This window comes from Halichoerus grypus, chromosome 9, assembly GCF_964656455.1.
Source record: "Halichoerus grypus chromosome 9, mHalGry1.hap1.1, whole genome shotgun sequence".
NCBI classification, from domain to species: Eukaryota; Metazoa; Chordata; class Mammalia; order Carnivora; family Phocidae; genus Halichoerus; species Halichoerus grypus.
In genome coordinates, this window is record NC_135720.1 from 28,938,850 (window position 1) to 28,962,110 (window position 23,261).

The 23,261-nt window shown below is 44.3% G+C and overlaps 1 protein-coding gene across 7 annotated transcripts in view; it reads left to right on the forward strand.

The window, feature by feature from the left end:
* AHI1 (Abelson helper integration site 1) overlaps nt 1–23,261 on the forward strand; it is a 255,463-nt gene that overhangs the window by 227,429 nt on the left and 4,773 nt on the right. For 4 of the 7 annotated variants that reach the window (XM_078054696.1, XM_078054697.1, XM_078054698.1 and 1 more), the window contains 3 exons: nt 4,436–4,561; nt 13,400–13,479; nt 20,109–20,235. The exons of 1 other annotated variant lie outside the window; for it this stretch is intronic. In XM_078054696.1, coding sequence (XP_077910822.1) covers nt 4,436–4,561; nt 13,400–13,447 — 174 coding nt within the window. In that variant the 3' untranslated portion in view covers nt 13,448–13,479; nt 20,109–20,235. Of the gene's footprint in view, nt 1–28; nt 388–4,435; nt 4,562–13,399; nt 13,480–20,108; nt 20,236–23,261 lie in introns of those variants that run through there. 2 more of the 7 variants (XM_078054700.1, XM_078054701.1) reach the window with 1 other exon arrangement.

A 23,261-nucleotide genomic window follows, 5' to 3' on the forward strand; every position in this document is an offset into this window, starting at 1 on the left:
TGCTAGATATGATGGGTTCCTCTCCTAGGAGGTTTGAAGGTCACTTCCCTCCTGGGAGTCTCTTGGACACATCCTCTTCCTGAAGAGAAGCTCACAAGACCACCTCTTCCATCTCGGTGTCCTCCTCTTCCGGAAGTCACAGTCCTGCCATTTTGTAAACCTAGAGCACAGATAAATTCATAATTTATCCCTGCTCCAACACCCTACAATCTAGAGAAAGAAAATAATGTAATAGTGGGGTGGGGATTTTTGCCAGAATAGACTTTCTTATAAAACAGTGAGATCCAGGGTACCTGGCTGGGTCAGTCTCGGTAGAGCATGTGACTCTTGATCTCAGGGTTGTGAGTTCGAGCCCCACATTGGGTGTAGAGTTTACTTTAAAAAATACTAATAAATAAACTCTGAAAAAAACACAATGAGTTCTTTGTCAGTTTGTATCAGTGTGAAAGAATGATCCCCTCTTTACTTGATGTGTCATCTGATAACAGGTGTTACCGTGGTTGATGCTAAGGGTAGATCTTAGTAAACAAGGCTTCTTGCTGGAGGAGTAGAGAGATACCACCCCTGAAACATGAAATCTACATTGTTGTTTTATTTTTTAAAGATTTTATTTATTTATTTATTTGACAGAGAGAGAGCGAGAGCAGGAACACAAGCAGGGGGAGTGGGAGAGGGAGAAGCAGGCTTCATGCTGAGCAGGGAGCCTGATGCGGGGCTCGATCCTAGGACCCTGAGATCACGACCTGAGCCCAAGGCAGATGCTTAACAACTGAGCCACCCAGGCGCCCTACATTGTATCCATGTCCACAGCCTTGCCTATGTCCTTTGGAAGGTCAGAGTTCCTCAGACCACAAACAAGAGGACCCAAGGGGGTCTTCCTTGAATCTGGAGGTCTCAGTGAGAGGGGATAGGCCCCAGGTGGTAGAGGGTAAGATGGGTGTTGCTCAACAGAAACAGTTAAGAAGCCAGGCAAAGAGAGGTTCCAGTTCCAGCCCAGAGGCTAACTGTAAACACTTTATGCTCTTTGTATTTTCTCTGGTGATTGTTTTTCTCTTGATCCTTGCCTTTGAAAATGGATCCTATCTCAGAGGACCTGAGAAGTTTGTGCTTGGGCCTAAGTTTAAAAGCAAACAAACAAACAAAAAATGGCTTTCCCCAAACTGAATAACCTGAGGGAAAGTGAACGAGAGAGAGAATGCAGGAAAGCATTTGTACCCTTCCAACACCACCCCCCACCACACCCTCCGATGCCTGAAAAGTTCGCTTCAGAGCTCTTCTGTGTAAAACTTTGGAAATGGGATGGAGAGTATGTATGTGTCCAAAAAATAAAACAAAGACCCTTCTTTTATACACTCGTTAGGTAACTTGTCCAGGATAACAGAAAGCAAGGGCAGGACTCTGCCTTCTGCTGATTCCCCTGCTCCTGCTGCTGTTTAGTTGGTAACATTCTTACTTCACTTAAAAGCTGCATTACTGGGGCGCCCGGCTGGCTCAGTCCATAAAGCACGTGACCCTTGATCTCAGGGTTCTGAGTTTGAGCCCCACGTTGGCTGTGGAGCCTACTTAAAAAATAAAAAACTTTTGAAAAGCTGCATTACTAAATCCTAATTCTGAAAATGCTCTAAATCTTCTCAACCTCATGCACAACTAAGAGTAAACATCCCATGTAGAGTATGGTCTACATTCAGATAAATCCCCTGTAAAACTAGGTTATTACAAGTGATGAATTTGAATGAGTGAGGGTTGGAAGAAGGTAAGAGTCTGGAGAATTGACATTTTTATACATGCATGGAAAGAGGTTTTTTTAATTTTTGTGTGTTAACTTTCTATCTTGACAACTGGATAGAGAGAGGGACTAATTCTATTTACATATATCAAAAGCTGGAGTTATTAACTACTTTCCTAAATACATTTTTATAATTCAGGATCATCAATAGTTTTAACACTTTTAATGTTTCTTGAAGGGGTGTGTGTGTGTGTGCACGTGCACACACTTAACAACATGTGATTGAGCACCTGGTTGTCAAGCATTGAACAAGAGCTGGGTGGGCAGTTGAACCAGGAGCCTTAACTTCTCTCACCTTGAAAATGTCACATATTTTATTGCCATTGTCACCCCACCATGGTTTTCAGAGGACCTCGCCAAACATTACCAAATTTGAGCCTTATAACAAACTTCATTACACAGAAAAGGCATGATTCTTCCATTTTTCAAACCAGTCACCGGAAGGTTAAATGATTGGCCCAACAACTGTTGATCAGAGTTCAGCTCTCCTCCTCCCAGTGTTGTGTTCTTTCCAACCAGGAAAACTCTCCCTGACATTTGAAAAATGTGAAATAAATTATGTGGAAAGCCAGCAAATGTTTACTATACAAGAGGCAACTATAAATTAATAAGACTAATTTAGATGTGTCTTTTGGAATCAAGTGATGATCCCTTTCTGTAGTCAGCTATCAGGTGTTTGTGTTTTTGCTGCCATCCTGTATTTGTAGATTTTAAATGTGAGAACTTAAAAAATGAAGTTAGCCCAAAAAAAGCATGTAAAATATTTTTTAAATTATGTTTTAAAGTCGAAAGAGGCGGAAGGTGTACAGAAAATGCCAGAGTCCCTTTTCCAAAACCTTTTCGTGAACCAAGTAAAACAAAATCATTTCATGCATTGTATATTTAAGGCAAATGACTATTGTTCATATAAATTACACTTTCTATTAAAGCAGTAATTCCCCATTTGACCTAAAACTTCATTAGATCAACTGACCAACTTGAGGTACCACAGAATATTTCATAAAATGCAAACCTGGCAAATCAAACCTGCTTGAAACCAGTGGTGTCCCCCCATCCACTGCACCAAATCCATTCAGCTTTTCCTGTTTGCTTAGAATAATGACTGTAAATCAAGTCCTGTGCTCTGATCACAGGAAACTCTCAAATGAAATTCAGTCACCTCAGAAGTGACAGCAAAAGTAAGAAACTGGATTGGGGCGCCTGGGTGGCTCAGTCAGTTAAGCAGCCAACTCTTGGTTTCTTTCGGCTCAGGTCATGATCCTCAGGGTCGTGAGATCGAGCCTTGAGTCAGGCTCTGCGCTCATTGGGGTGTGCTGGAGACTCTCTCTCCCTCTCCCTCTGCCCCTCGCCCCCAGGTATGTGCGCACTCTATCTGTAATAAAAAAAAAAAAAAAAAAAAAAAAAAAAACTTGGTTGTTACCTGGAAATCCAAGCAGCTAAGCCCAGCACAGACCTCCATGATCTGTCCTCTGCGGCTTCTCCATTTTGTGATTCATGTATAGGTCCTCTTCACATTACAGGAAGACCACAGTACTTCCTTCCAAGCACCATTGCTACTTCAAAGCCCTTGGGTTGTAATCTCCACTTGAAAACACGCTTTTCCACACCATGCCCTTGCCAAATATCGCCATTCAGGTTTCATCTCGATTGTCATCTGCACCAAGATTCCTTTTCTCTTTACGAACGATGGGTTAGTGACCCCCTCACTGTGTTCTCATAGTGTCCTAAAAATGTGTATCAAAACACTTAGCACCTGATACTGAAACTGAGTCTATTGATCAATGTATTATCTCCTATTTCTTGTATGACTGAGATAATTCTTATAAATCTGTGTTTGTGCTCAATATCACAGAATGTTCCCAAGCGGAATATAATCTTTTTAAAAATTGCGGGGATCGGGAATCTATGGAAGGAATCTAAGAAAATGTCATTAGTTTTTCTGTGGCACCTTTCCATGGTCACATAGCAGTCTTCTGTCTTTTTTCATTCTCTCTTCCCTTTCTCACACTCTCCCCTTTTCTTTTTTTCTGGCTCTCTTTTGTCTTCTTCCCTGCCTGACATCAGCCAGTGGCATTCACTGAATTCAGCCTTAAACATTAAAACCATGACTGATCACCATCTAAATGTGCTCCCAAAGCCAGGGAATCCAAGATGGAGGACCCATCCAGGCAGTGACTTCTACTCAAGCCCCCGGGTGCATTCTGAGCAATACTTTATTTACATAAAAACACAATCTTAAAATGTGGATGGAGCCTTCCTGTTACTGCTTTAACTTTTTTTATTGAGGCAAATTATCCAGAAGATTAAATCTGATTTGCATAATATTTTGCATTCCCATTCATCTGAGGGTAAAAACCCTTCAAAAGGCTTCTAAAATTTGTGTATATCTGAGCCCTGTTGCCTGTGAATCTGGTATCTCGACCACTCTTTCCTTAAAACTTCAGTAGATTTCTGAGAGAAATGATTCCTAGATTCACAAACAAAAGTCCATGCTATGACTGTTGCTAAGTCTGAGCCACTTCCCTTGAGGACTCACAGCTTCATGTTATCTATTTTCATGCCTGTAAGTGAATCCAGTCATTTTCATCACCCATATTTTTATCATCTAAAAAAAACCCTGAACACTTCCAACAACTCTTTGTTCAACAGGCCAGCCGTGTTTACCTAAGAAGTCTCAGGAGCTGCCTGGAGACCCTGAGGCACAGGTGCACAAGTCACACACAGACCTGGCTTTCTGGGGCGCCGCATCTTTCGGCATGGGTCCAGCTAAAGCAGGTCTGCTTATGGTCATGACACTGCACTCAGATCTCTATGTGACTGAACTTCAGGGTGCTGCTGAACCCCTTTACCTTTTACTCTTGATGTGCTTTCAGCTTTTGATCTTCTCATTCTCCTTAGGATTAGTGTAAGTACTCCTGAGTGTAAACAAGAGTCTGGTCAGCTTCTTGAGAATGTGGGCCATTGTGGGTAACCTCGCTATGACACTCTGTCTACACAGCCAGGGACATATAATTTTGACATCTATCCTATTAAATAAATTACTCTTCAGCACTACTGGATTATTTCGCTCAAAAATTTATGGAACCATTTTAGTAGGCTGTCTCCATTAAATTCACAAAATAGTTGTCATTATTCCCATTCACTTTGTCCTATGCACAATTTAGCAGGAAAAGGAAAAGTATTTATTATTGTAATTATTCATGATTATAGGCTAATTTTAATAATAGTTACCATTCACTGAGCACAGGCTAGGTACGAGGCTCCCTGTATGCATTATCTCATTTAATTTTCGGGACGCCTGGGTGGCTTGGTCGGTTAAGCATCTGCCTTAGGTTCAGGTCATGTTCCCAGGGTCCTGGAATTGAGTCCTGCATTGGGCTCCCTGCTCAGCGGGGGGTCTGCTTCTCCCTCTCCCTCTGCCTGACACTCCCCCGCTTATACTCTCTCTCTCTGACAAATAAATAAAATCTTTATAATTTTACAAAAAAAACTTAAAAGGTAGATATTATTATTACTCCCATTTAAAACAAAACGAAAACCCTAAAGTTCAGAAAGGTAATGCTCTGTATCTCAGATCACACAGCTTGTAAACCAGGGTATCAGGATAATTAGATAAGAAAGTTAAACATTTACTATTTTCCAAATGTCTAATGCCTTTTGCAGAACAACCTTCGACAAAATAGGTTGATCACAAAGGAATCTCGATGTTGCATATTGCCCGGGAAATAATCACATCAAACTTTAGCATTTAAGTAAAATGTGTTTCCAAATTTCATATGCTACAGTGACATTATCCTGGTCCAAAAGGAATGGCTAATAAAAGACCACCACCAATACATTTCACACCCTTGTGGGAATTGTGTCTGTTGGGGTCGCTTTGGGGGTGAAAGAAGACGTTTGTGTGTGACATCCCTTCTCGGTGCTTCCCCTCTCCAGTCTCCCTTCACTACCCTGGGGAGACACGGCTGGCCCATCCCGTTCTCACGGCCCCTGGGACACCTGTGTCATGTGGCCATCTCGTCATCAGTGTCACTGCTGTCTACTTTCTTGTCACTGTCATTGATTCTGAGGCTTTACCACGGTGCCCGGCACCTTAGAGGCACGTTCAGTCTGAACAAGGCAGATCACAGGTCCAAAGGCTTATTTTCTGTACATCGATAATTTGAGGACGAACTGTATGTAGGGATATTACCATATCATGGAAAATACGCAGCAGTAGCACACCATTACAAATTCCTGTGTATTTTTCTATTTCCTCTAGTAAATGTATTTCTTCTCCCCTTTCTTCCCCCTCCTCCCACCCTTCCAGGCCTCAGCTCCTAGCACTGGCTTTTAAACTCTTCCATTCTCTTTATTTACAGTCAGAATTGTTTGCAGTACTCCACACCTTCTGGCTTCCAGCTGGTACTTGTATTCAGGGGCAAACAAAAGCAAGACAAACACATACTGCATCTGTACCTTGAAACAGCCTCAACTCCAGGTGCTTGAAAGGACTCCCTGGGGCACCTGAAATTCAGGTGGGGCCTTAGCAGTGTTTCAAGTCCAGCCCGCCCGTAATTCCCCTTTCCTCTTTGCTGCGGGGCAGCGAAGAGCAGGGTGTGCAGAGCGGCTCGCTCGAGTTCCATCGGGTGGGCAGCCGTGAGGGGCAGGCTGGCTTTCCCAAGTATGTTCAGCCTTAGCTTGGCTGAGGTCACAGCCAGAGGACGTCACGGGTCTACCACTGTTTCCCAAAGAGCGTTTTCCTCCTGGGCTGACGGGCAAAATCCCACTGCCTGTGGTTTTTCTCCTGAACTGCTGCGCTGTGGACAGTCGATGGAGCCAACCCTTTGCGAACCAACGCACTCAGCTGCTCTGGGCCGGATTGGGGTGCGTGCCCAGGGGGTTCGGACTCTCCCTGTCCCTGCTCAGGGTTACCTTGTAGCACCCATGTATCTCAAGGCATGTCAACACTTCCATTACATGCTCTCTTGTCACTGATTCATAACATCAGCACAAATAATCACCTGGCCTTCATCCTGGCAGGAAGAAAAAGATGCAGATAGCATAGTTAACAAGAAGGTAATGTGTGTGAGTCGTTCGGTATTAGCTAATTATTTTCTGACTGGGAGAACCAGATACACTGTGGCAACACCTTCTCTGGCCCCACAGCTTTAAAACATTCCTAACTGGAAAATGGATATGAATCCGAGAGGAGGGAGGGCAGGCGAAGCGGCCTTAAAAAAGAAAGATGTCTTCTTTTGGTGTTTTGCTTGAGTTCCTTTCTGCCAAGAAATGAAGAAAGCTCCATAACACCTTACACAACACTTCCCGTTTTCTTAATTCTTCTAGAATTCTTTTATTTAAAGTTCAGTTTTAAAAATTGGCAAATCAAGTAAGAAGGAAGTCCGTTTCCTTATGGCACAGCTTAGTAAGAGACCCAGGATAAAAACTCAGAATCTTCATTCCCAGGACGAATGGGGATGGGAGGGGGCGGGGGGTGGGGGGGAACTTTACAAGGTTTATGCAAAACTTCAAAGAAAGCCCCTCCCTGCCCACCCCTCCCCCTTGCGTGGGTGTTTCCTTCATCCCACTACCACCAGTGTTGGTTTTTATGTGAGCATAATTGTGCTTTTGTCTTGGAGTTGGCTCACCTCACTACACTCCAGCCTGAGATCCCCTGGCCTGGAGCCCAGGGTGGGGCTTTGCCCTCAGAACTGTAAATAATGGTAATTACCTTTACAGACTTAAAAAAAAAAAAATTATTTTCCCAAGGCCAAGAATATCCAAAGTCTAGAGCATTCTATATAACCCCTTGTGCAAAAATCTGTTAGAATGAGTGTGGTGATTAAGAAGAGTATCGCCCTCATGGAGTGACCCAAAGGAAAAGAAAGGCTCCGGCACTCAGCTGCCCCATGGGTCCCTCTGGGCCTGTGAGTTCTCTTCTTCCACTGTCGTGGCAACGTAAGTCCACATAACAGGAGTAAATATTGAAGTAGAATTTAGGATTTGCTCTCACCACCCCCACAGAAGATTTTATGAATTGGTCCGGAGCAAACGCCTATTCCCCATGCCAGCTAGAAACTCCCACGGAGAAGGGTTCTGCCGCCGGACCTCCAGACTATGTCATTTCTGAGGCATTACTTCCTACAGTATCACTGTCTGGTTGGCAGCACCTATTGTTCTGGTTAAGTTGACATACATCCAAGCTTTTGCCTCATTAGATTATCGCCATGGTGCTGAGGCTTTAAATTCTGCATAATCTTGGTATTTTATTTCATACGCCATCGCTAGCAGCTGCTGTCCATCTTCAAGATCAAAGCAATTATTGAAAATGCAAAATTTTAAAATGCAAAAGCTTTTGGCCACATGGCTCTACCAAGACTCCTACAGAAGTTCTGATATACGAATGAGAGAGATTGGCTTCCAGGCCACAGAGTTCCTTTGATTATTTTACTTCCAGATTAACTGGTTTGAGGGTGGAGACCAGAACATCTGGACAGATGCCCTCAGCCTAGCATGGACTCGTTTCAAAGCCCATGTCGAGGCCAAAGCCCCAGAGTAGGGAGCTCCTGGGGCATGTGTGGTAACTGGAAATTTACTAAGACTCCCAAAGTGTCAGAGTTGTCTGCATGTCATTTTTTCCATTTGAAGTCAAACCATTGCTCTATGACCATGAGGGTTAAGGAGGTCATGCTCTGTGCTCATATCATGGTGTTCTAGGCATTCAAATTATTAAAAATGTTCATCTGTGAGGTTCCTAGTGCTGAGATGAGGTGACTTATACTACACCTACCAGAACAAAAAGCCATCTGACCCACAAAACTATCACTTCATTAGCATTCTCTCTTCCTTGGCTCCAGGCTCTGCGGAGGGGTCCACCGCTGGGCTCAGGAGAACAGTAACAAACTTCCCTTCTCGCTGGAGGGCTCACAGTTGAGGAGGTAATTCCTCCTTTGCACTTGGCCTTGTTCCAAATGTTCAGATCTTGTGGAGGTTCTGAGAGCGATTCATGCCACCCTCACGATGTTTGTTCTTGTCGTTTGTTAAACATTGCCCTGTCCCTGTGTGATCTCTCAATTCATCCCCCCCCATGAAAGCTCCGAAGACGGCCCCTATGCAGATGACCTGCCTGTCTGAACTCTACACAAATTCAGCTCCTCCAAGGGGACTCCCCACATGGCTCACATCCTTGTGCACAACTATGAAAAGTCACCCCACGGAGATGCTGTGGGAGTTGTCGTGGGGGAAACAAACAAACCAGCTCAGAACCAGTGAGGCAAGGCTGCCCAGTTCGCCATCTTGGGGAGTTGTTTTTTTTTTTTTTTTAAGATTTTATTTATTTATTTGAGGGAGAGTGCGTGAGAGAGAGAGAACATGAGGGCGGAGGGCCAGGGGGAGAAGCAGACACCCCACTGAGCAGGGAGCCCAATGTGGGGCTCGATCCCAGGACCCCGGGATCATGACCTGAGCCGAAGGCAGACGCCTAACCGACTGAGCCACCCAGGGGCCCCTTTCTTAGGAAGTTTTAAAATTAGGCTGCATGGCAGTGTCTTCTTTCTGCCACTTACCCTCTGAAACAGCTTGTTAGATGGTGAGGGGAAAAAGCTGAGGGCAAACAGGAATTGGTTTTCTAGGTCAGGTGCAAGACCCACTGCACACCTCGAGAGTCCAGCCCACGATGTCACTCCCGTTCTAGAAGAGTGTCCATCACACACAGTCTCTATCTGGGTGTCTCTTAGTCCAAGAGGAGTACCCCGGCCCTGGCAACAGCACTGGAAAGGCCCAGCGATAATTCTCCAAAACTTTTGTCTAAAATTGTTGCGCTGCTTCTTTCACCGACGCGAACACTGGCTTGAAGCTCTGTTGCCATCCATTTCGGTTGAATTTCTTCAGAACAGACAGAGGGGCAGGAATTATTTGCTAAGCCATGGTCCTTGACTCGGGCTCCTCTAGGGGAAGAAAGGGTTAAGTCCTCTGGGTAAAACATTGTCAATCACTGGTGACTGCCACCGAGATGGAAAACAAGCTGCACCTGTACACGGGCAATTTAGCAGATTCTGGTCAGCTATTTTTCTCTGGTGCTTTGTTCTGCAGCTGCCTCCGTGCTTTGGATGCAGGTGGAGACATGGACTTTGCTATCTATAAAAAAATTTAATGGTGAAGATCAACTTCCGCTTCACCTCCCCAGGGATCAAAGTTTGGGGCTTTTTTTTCTTTCTTCCTTGCCCTGAAAGACTAGCAGAGCAAAGCTCAGTGCAGACAATGGGTATGTTGTTGAGATGCCCAATCTCCCCCAGAAAAGTAGCAGACCTTTCGTGGGTTATAATTTTTTCTTCCCAATTTGAAGGACGTAACGGAAGCGGGGAGATGAATGCCTCCACAGGGTGAGGTCAAGCATCTGCTGGAAGGAGGGCTAGCCATGACAGCTGGGGAACCTCGTTACTGACACTGCATTTCCCGTCAGGCACCATCAGCAGCCTGACGGGGAGCCGGTGGAGACAACGTGGAAGTGACAGGCTCTGCACCTGGGAGTGGGAAGGATGCCCTGACATCCATACAGCCTCATCTCTCAGAAGCTGTGTGTCACAAATCTAGTATCTGGTCAGATTACTGGCCATGACACCATCAATGGCCAGTAAAATGTGTGGGTAGAAAAGCAGCGTCAAAGTCCGGCACACTCTGGATTAGCTACTACAGGAAACTCTAGAGTGGCAAGTCTCAGCGATGACATTATCAAAGTCCTTGTATTAATTCAGCATTTACTGAGTACCAGGTGCCAGGCACAGAATTAGTTTACTGGACGTACAGTGGTTCTTATGGACTGAACTGTGTGTCCCCAAAATTCATACATTGAATTCGTAACCCCTAATACATGGGGATGTGACTGTATTTGGAGACTGGGCCTTCGAAGAGGCAAGTAAGTTTACATGAGGCCATTCAGGTGGGTGCTCATCCAGTCGGACTGGTGTCTTCATAAGAAGAAGAAATTTGGACTCCCAAGGAGACACCAGGGACTCGTGGACGAAGGAGAGACCAAGGTGGGGCAGAGCAAGAGGGCAGCCGTCCACAAGCCAAGGAGAGAGGCCTCAGGAGGTACCAAATCTGCTGGTGCCTTGATCTTGGACTTCAAGCCTCTGGGACTGTGAGAAAAGAAACGTCTGTTGCTTTGGTGTTTTGTTATGGCTGCCTGAGCAGGCCATGACAGCGGTGACCAAGACAAAGTCCTCGCCCTCACGGAGCTTGCAAGCCATAGAAGAACTCACAGTCTCATGCCCACATAAGCAAAGGAAAAAGGGAGGTGACTGGAGGCACTTTTAAACACTGCCTAGATAGCCAGAGGCAGTAAAAGAGCCAGGACCAGGAATTCCAGCTAATATCTGGGTGGATTTTGTTATGGTCCACATGGCCATTACCCTTAATTTCTGAATTGAGAGTGAAACAGTATTATCACTCTGCTCCCACATGAGAAAGCAAGAAGTCCTGCACTGATCATGCTGTGGGGGGTGGGAGGAAGTCTCACACATCTGACCCAAAAGGTTCAATGCAAAAGAACCGTGGGGCTAAATACACATCACATGCAGACACATCACAAATATGTGGGCTTCAACATTACCAGTAGAAGAAGAGGAAATCTGTGTATTTTTATAATCACTACACAGTTGCTTATTTTAGATTGTTTTCTTGAAAGTTGTTAGTTATTTCTTTTTAACCTCACTGCCCCATACTTACTGCCTCAAAGAAAGCATAACATAAGATAAAAATACAGAAGTTGCTACCCGGAGTTCAACAGGTTAAAACGGAGCTGAAAATGGCCCCCAGGCATGTCATATGGTTGGCTGACTATTGAATTCTCTGATATGTAAGAGAAATGGAAATGTTCTAGTCTGAAGCTTTCCCGTCCCGGGGAATTTTAAGCAGGGTCACTGAGGGACTGAGTTCAGTGTTCCCGAAGAAAAGTGCAAGGCTGTTGTGTGCTGACTGAATTAAAACTGTGACAGAATGCAGAATTCCTCTTGTGTGGATAATAGGCTCCTCGTATGTTCAGATACTGTGATTCCGTCCAAACAGGCAAGAGCCCCTGTTGTATAGAAATGGGAGTGGGTAGGGTCTCAAATGAAGGAAGAAGTCACAGCTTACGAGTGGGGCAACTGAAAAGCTCCACCACACACCACTGTGGGATGTGCGGAGACCCAGGACTGGAACCCAGAATGAGGACTGGGTGGAAAGGGCCTGGTGCAGGTGACAAGTTAGTCTCCTCTTTGGTCTTAAGTATGGTTGGCAGATAAAGTTGGAGCCTCCCAGTCAAGTCTGAATGTTAGATACACGACAAATTGTTTTTAGTTACAAATATATCTCATGCAACATTTGGACCATGCAATATTTGGGATGTCCGTATACTAGAAAATTCTTTTATATGTATCTGGGATTCAAATTTAAATGAGTGTCCTGTATTTTTTTTTTTTTTTTTTTTTTTTTGGGGTCTTGTATTTTTATTTGCTAGATCTGGCAATACAATCTTATGGCAGATACCAGCTTCGTTGCAGAAAGGAAGTAAGATTTGTTCCCTGTTTGTGGCAATGGGCCTAGAGCTGAGTCATGTCATCTGTGAAACTATACCCATCTTTTGGGGTTAGATCTGAACAATCTCTCTACACAGTATGTGGTACCAGAACCAGCAGGTCTAGAAAGATCAGGAAATCATTCAATGTAAACCTGATAGCTTATCCTTCTTGAGCTCTCTTGGCGTTCTAGTCTTTTCTACTCCCTTAGCATCTAATGAAGTCTTCTAGAATTCTAGGCTGTCTCAGCTGCTAAGGGGACAAACCTAAGGAAAGGATTTGGAGCCACATTATGGCAGAAGTGTTAAAAACAAATCCCAGTCCCCCAGGGGACAGCAAGTGCTGAAATCAAGGAGACAAAATTGGAGCCATTTGGCCAGCTTCCCCTTCCTACCTGGGAGGCTGTAGGACTTGTTTCATAGAGGGAAGCAAATGCTTCAAGTGTGAAGAAATCGCACAGAATGCACGGGCTCCCTGCTTCTGCTGGAGCTGCTGCTTCCATCTCCAGTCAAAGAATTTCTCAACTTGTCAACTGACCTTTAGAGAGAACCCAGCAAGTGCCAAGCACTGTGTCAGTCTGGGGATTTAATAGCCCTGGGCATTGCCTGCACCCCAGAGAGCCTCTGGTCTCACAGGAATCCCCATGCTGCTCTTACATTCAGCCCTGGGCCTTGACCTTGCTGTCCAGCCCACCACCTGCATTACCTCATAGAGGCTCATTCAGTTCTGATCTATTGCCCTTCGGTGTGGGGGAACCAAGGAATGCATTACAGATACTCGTATTATGCTTGGGTTCCCTTTAATAATTCACATAAGCCCAGAGTTCTTGACTTTCATTCCAGCTTGTTCACACACCCAGCAGCTCAGCCCACCCCACATCCTAAGGCCATCTAGTTGGTTCCCACATTGCCATGCGTGCCAGGTATATTTGAGTTGAATAACCACGTCCAGGGAAACCCCCACTCCCTGTCGCTATCACACTGCCCTATTTTGTGGTCCTTACTGCACACATTACTATCTGTAATTATTTCCTTTGTTTGTTTGTATGTTTGTTTATTATATCTTCCTAAATTAGAATGAAAACATCATAAAAGAACTGAACTCATCTTTCATTGGCCATTAGACTTCCAAAGCCTAGAACAGTACCTGACACTGGTAGGCGCTTAACAACTGTTTATTTAATGGATAAGAATCTGACTGAATGAGGGATCAACCAAATTGCCTATTGCAGGCAACCTGTGACACGTATGGGGTGGATCCCATGCCCTGGAACCCAGCTGCACTTGGGCGATGTTAACTGTGTCTTGTGAGGATGATGAGCACAGGCTCTGTTTTCTCAGGGGCATGTCTAGTACTGTATTTGTCTTCCTTATTGAGGTCAAGGGCACCAGCTGGGCATCCACACTGGGAGCCTGGGAATCAGCTTAGTCTCCTCCTTTTCTGTCTTCCTCCCTCTGCCTTAAAACTATAACCCAGTACTTTTTCTTCCATTCAGTGGTGAGGACCTAGCAAACTGCCTTTCTGTCTCCATCCCCACCTCCTCCAAGTGTATTAGCCAAGGTTCTCCAGAGAAACAGAACTAACAAGGTCAATAGGATGTATGTGTTCATGTGTGAGCCTGCTTCTCTTGTCCTCCCAAAAAGTTTGAGAGAACCCAATTCCCTATGTTATGTCCCTTTCTAGCTGAAATACCTAGAGAGGTCACCTCCACACACACCCCCAGTTTTATTGACATACAATAGGCATGCAGCACTGTATAAATTTAAAGCATACAGCATAATTACTTGACTTACATATATTGTGAAATGATCACCACAATAAATTTAGTTAACATCCATCACCTTATATAGATACTCAAAAAAAAAAAAAAAGAAAAGAAAAGAAAAAATATTTTTTCCTTGCATTGAGAACTTTCCGGATTTACTGTCATAGCAACTTACAAATATATCTTACAGGAGTGTTAACTATAGTCATTGTGTTGTGCATTACATTCCCAGGACTAATTTATCTTATAACTGGAAGTTTGTACCTTTTGACCCCCTTCATTGGGGACCTTAGTCTTTTCTCTTAAAGCCTTCTACTGATTGGATGAGGCCACCCACATGATGGAGGGTAATCTGCTTTAGTCAAAGATTTAAATGTTACTCCCATCTAAAAAATACCTCCACAGCAACACCTAGACTGGTGTTTGACCAAACATTGGCACCATAGCCCAGCCAAGCTGACACATAAAATGAACTGTCACAGATGCCTCTCTGCCTCCATCCCAATCTCCCCCAGTGCACCTTCAGTACTGCGGTGGATGAAAAGCAAAAACTCTAAGACTCCCTTGCAGCTAGGGTTCTTAACAGGGCTGGGACTAGGGGGACACAAGTAAGGCACCTCATGCACAAGATTTAAGGGGACATCAAAAAATTCAATCCAGACAAATAATGCTAATGTAATATTTTCAAAAATTAAAATGTAATGCACTATTACATTATGTATTACAATATTATTAGTTTCCCTTTTGCCTTTGGCTCCAGTACGGCTTGGCCTGTCACTAGCTTCTTAATCTTATTTGGTTCCACCAATAAGATGCCACTCATATGAAATCCGGAAAGAGAAATGAGATGGAAGATATCTTGCTATGCCAGTTTCTGTTGGCAAGCACAATTATGCTCCAACACCCAGGCACTTGCTGCTATTAGGACTGCAAGGCGTGGGCTGAGGCATGCATGTTCTGCTCTTGCAGATGGAGTGGGTACAGCATAGTTCTAGAAGCACTACTTGCAACAGCAGCTCCTATTACAGCTAGGGTAGGCTCCTCCTGAAATTGACAGTGCTGAACGTGGCCTCCTAATCCTCCCCTTTTTTTACTGAGATAGGGGTACAACTCCCAGGTGGGCCATTTTGCAATGTTGTTCATTCCTAGAGGTTGGCCAGGAATCTGCTTCTTCTGCCTTTCCAGCAATGTTAGAAAGAACCCAGATCCCTACATCATGTTCCTTTCTGGTTAAAACACCTAGAAAAGCTGCTGTTTCCTGTGCCTGAACCCCAACCAATGCCATCATCTCTCTCATATTTATCCCATCCCTCCCAGTAGCCCCACCATCCTGCCCTTATTCAGATCCCTTTTAAATCTCCCCCACCCTCTCTAATATGGTTTTCATTTGACCTTCAACTCACCTTCTTTACACATTCCTTTTTCTGCATTCTCTACTCCCCACCCACAGAGAATTGTCTTCTTCCCTGTGGGTCACACTTTATCATGTAGATTCACCCTGTTGCTAAAGATTTGGGTAATATCAGCACATCTTATGGGAAGTCCAATGTCAAAAATCCAATATGGCAGGTCTACAGAATTTCTTTAGATTCTCAAGAAGCTTACATTCATCTCTTACCTTTTATCTCCACCGAATTCTTCATTTCTTGATTTCGCATATTCTGTATACTCTCACAAAGTTTTTTAATGCATGGAAGATCTTACTGAACATTTACATGCAAAGCAAACTCTTTTTAAAAAGTCCTATATCTTCTCTGCCATGCTGCTCAGCAATTCCTGACTTCATCCTTTCTTGTCTATCTGCTGCATGCCCCCAAGAAAGAAAGGAAAATTCTTCATTTTTCTAATTTTCTAAAGCACTTCATTTCTTCTACCCTCTCTGGATAGATTTTGTGCTATTGTCCTACATCCAGTTGGCCAATCAATGTTTTCTTCCTATAAAATGTCATTACTTCTCAAGGAAGACTTCCTCTAGAGCTTAGTTTGGGAATAGGAGCTGGTAAGAACTAAATTACTGCAGATAATTGTATCAGGGTACTAGGAGTTCCTGGGAGCAATCTGGAAGAAGAGGTGAGAAAGATGCAGGTGAGGAGAGGACCAGGAAAATGGCTAGAAGCCAGAACACTCCATAAGGGAGTCTGGCCAGTGAGAATGGAGAAAGGAGGTGGGGAAAGAACTTTCAAGAAGAAAAAGGTCTGGTGTTCAACTGAAGCGCCACAGATGGAGATCAGGTAGCATTTCGGAGCACAGGCTCTGAGTCGCAGACCATGCTCAAAATTCATCTCTGCCACTAATGAGCTCTGTGGCTGGTAAATTCCTCAACTTCTTTTACCTTCCTTCCCTTTTTTTTATAAAATGGGGTAATAATTGTTTTATTTTTTAAGTCTATTTCCCATGACTCTTGGAGGATTAAATAAGATAATATATGAAAAGTATCTGGCAAAACAAGCCAGTTGTCTGGAAATGTTGGCTCTAATTTTGACATAAACAATGTTGAGCAGATGCTATTGTTGCTGCCATGTAAATTGACATTATCTCCCTAAATCTTCAATTCGATGTCTGTGACTTTGTTCAAGAATATTAAAACAACTGAATTCCCCCATTCTGGTCAAAGCAATCATGAAAACAAGGGCAGGTGAATCCATAAACTGGCCGAATTCAGCAGAAGCAATTGCTCCTGGACACAAGCAGGCAAGCTCCTTGGGAAGTAACTGAAACCTTGGAGTCTGACTTCCCTAAGGCTGGAGATGGAGGGAGGGGTCAGTTGCACCAGATCTGAAAGGGTAGGGACAACCCAGCTGTCACCTGAGTTAACTGGGCTTGGAGCAGTCACTGCAGAGATGCCACTGCATGGCAGGCCGGGCTGTCCCCTGCCACTTCTTGTGGCTGTCCCTGGCAGCACTGCTGTGTTGAGAAGAACTTTGAAGAGCCGCCCAACCTCAACTTGAGCTTGTAGGACCTTGACTGATTAAGGGCTCCTGTCTTGACCTGGAAATGTTCCATCCACGTCTAGAATCTAAAGCCCATGGGCCAAACCCAGTCCACCACCTATTTTTGTAGGGCCCATGAGCTCAGAATGCTTTTTCCAGTTTCAGATGGCTGAGAAATTTTATAAAAGAAGATTTCATGGCACATGAAAATGATATGAAAGTCAAATTTCAGTGTTCATAAACAAAGTTTTGAATTTGGTTAACTTAAAAAGCTGTGGGAATCTACTCTTTTGCTTTTGTTATTAGAGTGCCTACATAACATTCTAGATTTTATCACTTGGCCCAGAAAGCCAAGTAAAATATTTACTATCTGGCCCTTTACAGAAAAAGTCTGTCACCCCTGTTTTACATAATCCAGAGGAGTCCAAGATATTGCCACACTGTGCCTTCTCCGTCTCCACCTCAAGGCTGTGCTTATTGTTTTTCACTTGATTTTATCACATAGAAGTTGTAGGTGGGAGCCCAAGAGGCCTCTGGCCCGATTTCCTTTCTTTTGGTAGAAAATTTCTTTTTTAAATTGTCCCCTTAGTGACAAGTACGTGGTAAGTCAATAAGGCAGGGCTGTTTTTTGTTTGTTTTTTTTTTTTCTTTTATCAAATACGAAAAATGCATTAGTAGCTCTCATCCTCTTCTGCTTTCATGACTAAAGGATCTGGTAGGCCCACATCATGCTCATGATGCAAGGTTCTCAGTGTTTCTTTTATTTTCATGGTGACTGCCAGGTCTACTTTACCTAGCTTTTATTCTTTTCTTAAAAAAAAAAAAAAAGATCTCTTATCTGCTCACTACCACCCACCTCTCTTCTCTGACTAATTGCAGACACCTGAAAAGGAGTTGCTTTCACAGTAAGAGCTAGGACTTGGCTATAGTATCTGCCAGTTGGGTAGTGTTCTCACATCGATGGCCTTGCACATCTTCCCCACCCCAGGGAGGTAGGCACCTTCCCCTTCTCCCTGAAGAACCCGGTGCCCTTTCTCCAGAAAAACTGTGTGAACTTTGAATTTTTTCAATGTAATAATTTCCCTGATAATTACATTATAATATCAATGGAGCTTATCTTCATTTCTGATAGTTCTTCAATTGGCACTGACTCCTGAAACTTTCTCTTTCTTGGCCCCACCCCCCTGTCAAGTGCGTGGTTAATCATCTGTTAAATGTGCAAGAGCTTGAATGGAGTTGCCTTTTTAAAAAGGAGCCTGTGGAGATTCTTTCAGAGCAGAGAAAAATCCTTTACAGAATGAATAATAATACCCTAATTATATGTTCTGGGGATTCTAATTTTCTTCTTCAGATTTTCTTAGAGTTTACACCACAGTAACAACATTCCCTCTTTGAAAACTTCTCTCCCAAAGCCATTCACCAACCATTTACTTCATTTTTCTTAATTGATTTTACAAGAGCAATATAAGCTCTTTTTTGACAAGTCCAATAATAGAGTTATAAAGAAAATCACCTGTCCCTCCTTCCTCCAATCCCGCTTGCTGGGTTAACCAAAGATTGAATCTAGGATTTCTTCCATCCACTTCACTATATTCAGATGGACGAAAACAAATGTAAAGAGCTGTATCTTTTACAAAAAAGTAGGTGCATATCACTCTAAGGTTATAATCAGTATGTGCAGATCTAATTCATTCTTCTTAGTAGTTGCATGTTATTCCATTGTAGAACTGTTGATGTCTTTGGGGGATAGACTTTCAACTCAACAAATATTTACTTTGCACAAAATAAATGCCAGACCCTTTGATAAATGCTAGAGAGAGGAAAATGCACAACACACCGTCTTTGATGTGAAAGTCAAGGTCCCATCCGGGAGATTAGACAAATGATTTTAAGTGAACATGAAGTGCTACAATAGAGGAGTGCATAGTCATACAGAGAAGGAATAGAGCACTTGGAGGGGGATTTGGAATATTCTGGAGATAAAAGCAACAGATAAGGGGGGGAAGGCCCAGGCTTAGGGCACAGCATGTGCAAGGCCAGGGAAGCTTGAAGGAGCCTGGCCAACCCTCGGGGAACAGGCTAAGGCACAGTGCAGAGCTGCTGGAAGGCGGCGGAATGGTAGGCTGGCACCAAAGGGAATGGGCTTGGATACCAAGCTAGTCGGACTCAATCAGTGGGCTGAGAGTAAAGGGGGAAATGTGTCAGGGTTTTAAGCAGGAGAATGGATCCTGTTTTCAGAAAGATGTCTGGAGAGCATCTGGGGGATGAATTTGTGAGGAAAGACCAGATAACAGGAGATGACAAGAAGCAACTGACATAATCTAGTCAAAAGACGGTGATGGCCTGAGGCAGGGCAGTGGCCAAAGAATGGAGGGCAGAGGATACGAATTAGCTTTTTGAGGTGAGCCCAGGAGGAACTGTGGGTTGACTGAAGGCGTGGCGGTGCAAGAAGGCCTTTTAGCTTGGGCGATCAGATGTACCCATCGAAGGAAACGCAAAGGAGAGGTGATGACTTCAGTTTTGCACATGTTGAGTTTGAGGTGCCTATGGAAACAACTTGGGCTTTTTGAACATTTTCCAAATACGTGGCAATGATGGTCCTCCTAAAGTACTTCATTTAACTCTGTGATAGGTTTTCCCCCTTCACAGAGAAAAAGGAATGAAATGACTCAGTAGGGTTCCAGCCACGGAGTCCAGTCTCAGGAGGTGGGAGCTGTGCAGCTGCAGGGACTCCACTAGCATACTCAGTGCCTGTGAGTGAAATCTGACGGCCTCTTCTAGCTGGCAAACTGCAAAATGTGACCCTCTCGGTAGATCAGCAAGGGGTTCTTTCCATGAGGTATCCTTCCACGAGGCTGAAGCACGTATGTCAGAGGGCACGGCTAGGGCAATGGACTGTGGGTAAGATTACGTGGTGCCATCTGCAGTCAAGCACTTGTGTGCAAGTCCCAGTCCGCACATTTATAGGAGAAGCCCCAAAGGCAGCCTGTCCATAATGAGTATTTCTTCTAGAGTGATCATAGTCACCAATGACCTCCTAATTGCCTAATCTAACCAATATTTGTCATTCCACATCTTACTTCATTCAGTAAACACACAACATTCCACTCAATGACAAGCACGTTGGATGTCAGAGACACACCATAAAGAGCAAGACTTGCCCTTGAGATCCTCTTGGACCAGTAGGGAAGTCCGAAGTGACAACCTCCAAATCCCGTTAACACAAGACGAATCCTTCCATGCCAATAGGTACAAAGTATAGCAGTGTGACAAAAATAAGAGATACTTTGCGTGGAGTTAAAGAAAACTTCGGGGAGCAAATGGCAGAGTCTTTTCCAGGGTAAGCAGGAGGCCCCAAGATGGACGGGGTTCCCAGAAGGATCTTCCACTGAGGGGAAGCCTGTGGTTGCCAGACACAGTCAGGGGATTGGCTCCGTCAGAACCATCCGTGAAGCATTTTAGGGTCCCAACAATGGGGATCTTTGCAATTTAAAAAAACGGACAAGGTAAGGAAAATTACAGAATTTATCCTTGGAGAATACCACTCTTTTCTTTTGGGGACATTCACTAATATTGTTTTTGAAGTACAAGGCCCAGGAGCTTAGCTGGAGGGAGACACTGATGCAAAAGGGCTGAGCGGCTCTGCAAGATGAAGGGAGTACAGAGGAAGATGCCTCCAATGTGGGCACCTTCTGAACTGTTCCCAGAGGAAGACCCCCCAGGAGAAGATGATTTTGGAGGGTTGGAGAGGAGGCGAAGTGTCTTATCATTTTGGGCTGCTATAACAAATGAGCATAGAGTGGGTGGCTTAAACAACAAACATGTATTTCTCACAATTCTTGAGGCTGGTAAGTCTCAGATGAAGGTGCCAGTGGGTTCGGTTCCTGGTGAGGGCCTGCTTCCTGTGTGTAGATCTGTGTCCTCACAGGGCACTTATAAGGGCACTAATCCCATCCTAGGGCTCCATCCTCCTGACCTCATCTAAACCTAATCAATCCCCAAGACCCAACCTCCAAATATATATTCATCACATTAGGGGTTTGGGCTTCAACAAAGAAATTTGAGGGAAACACAAACATTCTGCTGATAGCGGGAAGGAACTTGAAACTGGGGTAGAGAAGACGAGAGAAGATGGGAAGAAGGCCCTCTGGGGCAGGACACAGGTAAGGTCAGGGCGTGGATAAAGTCAGGGAATAAGGACAGTGATAACCATTCAGTTACTTCTCTAATGGCGAGAAGGGCCATCAGAGCAGTAGTGTCTGATCTCGAACATTACCTGGTTTCCTATTTTGCACTGTCTTTAGTCTTCCTGCTAGTTAAGGTTTATTAACCCCTAATGAAGTGTAAGCTGGTGGTGGTGATGCCCTGAGGGAAGGAGGAGGCGGGTCAATCGGAACAAAGAAAGGAGAGGGAGATGCCAAACAGATCAAGGAAAAAATTGAGGGCAGGAGGTCTGAATTGGGTTAATGAGAAAAAGAAAAAGCAAGGAAAATCTCGGAACCTTCTTCCCTTCAACCTAGGAACCCTCAAAGGCATTTAGGAGGGAAATTAAATTCCTATGGAGATAATATATCATGGAAGCTTGAGTTCTTTCATGTGGTTGTAGTTATTTCTCTGAATCTAAAAAGCTGGAGGACTTGAAAAGTGAAAAATAAATACAGATTTTCTTTCTGTGTCTGTCTGCTCCAGAGAATTCTGATTCCAAAGGTTTGTGGTAGGGTCGTGCCCAGATGGCTCTGATGGGTCGCTAGGCTCAGGGGCCCCTGCCGTAGGCTATGGAGACCAGTAGAGTTTCAAGGAGGTGGGTTTTGTTTTAAAGCGCTCTCCTTGGTGGCTGGGTGATGGTGGGTTGACGGGGCAGAGGTTGGAGTGGGGGGTTCTGTCAGGAGAACCCATGGCTGCCTGACCCTGGGCCCTCCCCCGGCTTCCTGTGATGCACCCTCTCAGGGCACCTGTCATTCGCCCTACCATTTTGTCTTACCACTGTCTTCCTCCGAGTGAGCATTCTCCTTGGCAGCCAAGTGTCTTTCATTTGTAATTCCCACTGTCTGTTGTTGAAAGAAAATAAAAACCAGCACGTTTGTCTTTCATCAGCATGCCACCTCCGGAAGACAGGGACAGAGCCAAGGCCACGTGGACCTAATATTTGACTCCTGGCTTTGGAATCCTGCTAGCTTCTACCTTTTACATCTTATCAGAAATTCAGGAAGTTGCTAAATAAAACAACCTCCTTTTTGCATTAGGCTAGGCGCAGCTTGGGTGTCAGAAGAGGAATCTGGTTTCTTCCCCAGCCAAGGGCTCCAGTATTTCCCTGCTTGACAGTAAAAGGCTGAAAAAAATTTTGGATGCTGCTGTGCTTATAAAATGACATTTAATATGTGTACTTAATTAAAGCTGAGAATAGGCAAACTCCTTTAGGGGATTTTCTCTCCTTAGAAATGCGTCCTGTGCTCTCAAATTTGAGGGACACAATGTAACAGTTACTGAGAGTTATACAAGGAATTGTCTCTCGAGCCCCGCAGCCTCCACCCCGGGCACCTCCCTTTTTAATGTAAATGTGGGCAATACCAGGAAAGGAGCTGGGCACAGTATTTGCACGGTCTGCTATCTCCACTCTATTTGGCGTCTTAGGTAAACATGCCCCCAGCCACGGAGTGTGGCCACAGGTGAGCACCACATCCTCTTCCACCGAGTGCCTCCTCTGTCCGTCCTGATTAGCATCTCTCAAGTCCATTGTAAGTTTGTGGAGTCCAAGGACAAAAGACGTTGTACCAGAACTTAAAACAGTAAGTGCCTTCCCCGGGAAAAACCATTACTACATCATTCTTTTCCAAACATCAGGAGAAATCTTACAGGTAAAAGGCCATCTCCCTCTGGTCATGATCACTTTAATAAGAATACGAAGCCGTCTGCAGTGTGGGTAGTGCATCTGTAAATGGGGTACCGTTAGTAGAATGCGATCCCTCCGCTCTAGTACGAATTACATACAAATACATGCCTCACCATGGATTACATACAAATACATGCCACACCATAGGAGTGCGACACATCATGCTAACAGTTGTACGGGTAATAACTAATGTTTACCTAAGACGCCAAAAAATGTTTACCTAAGACGCCAAATAGCATTCAAAATGCTAATTGTCATTTTTCAGGGTCCAAGCATTTGTTTTGGGAGAACAAGGCCACACAGCTCATATTGTTCTAACAGTGTGGCCAGCAGCTGGCTTTACCACAATGAG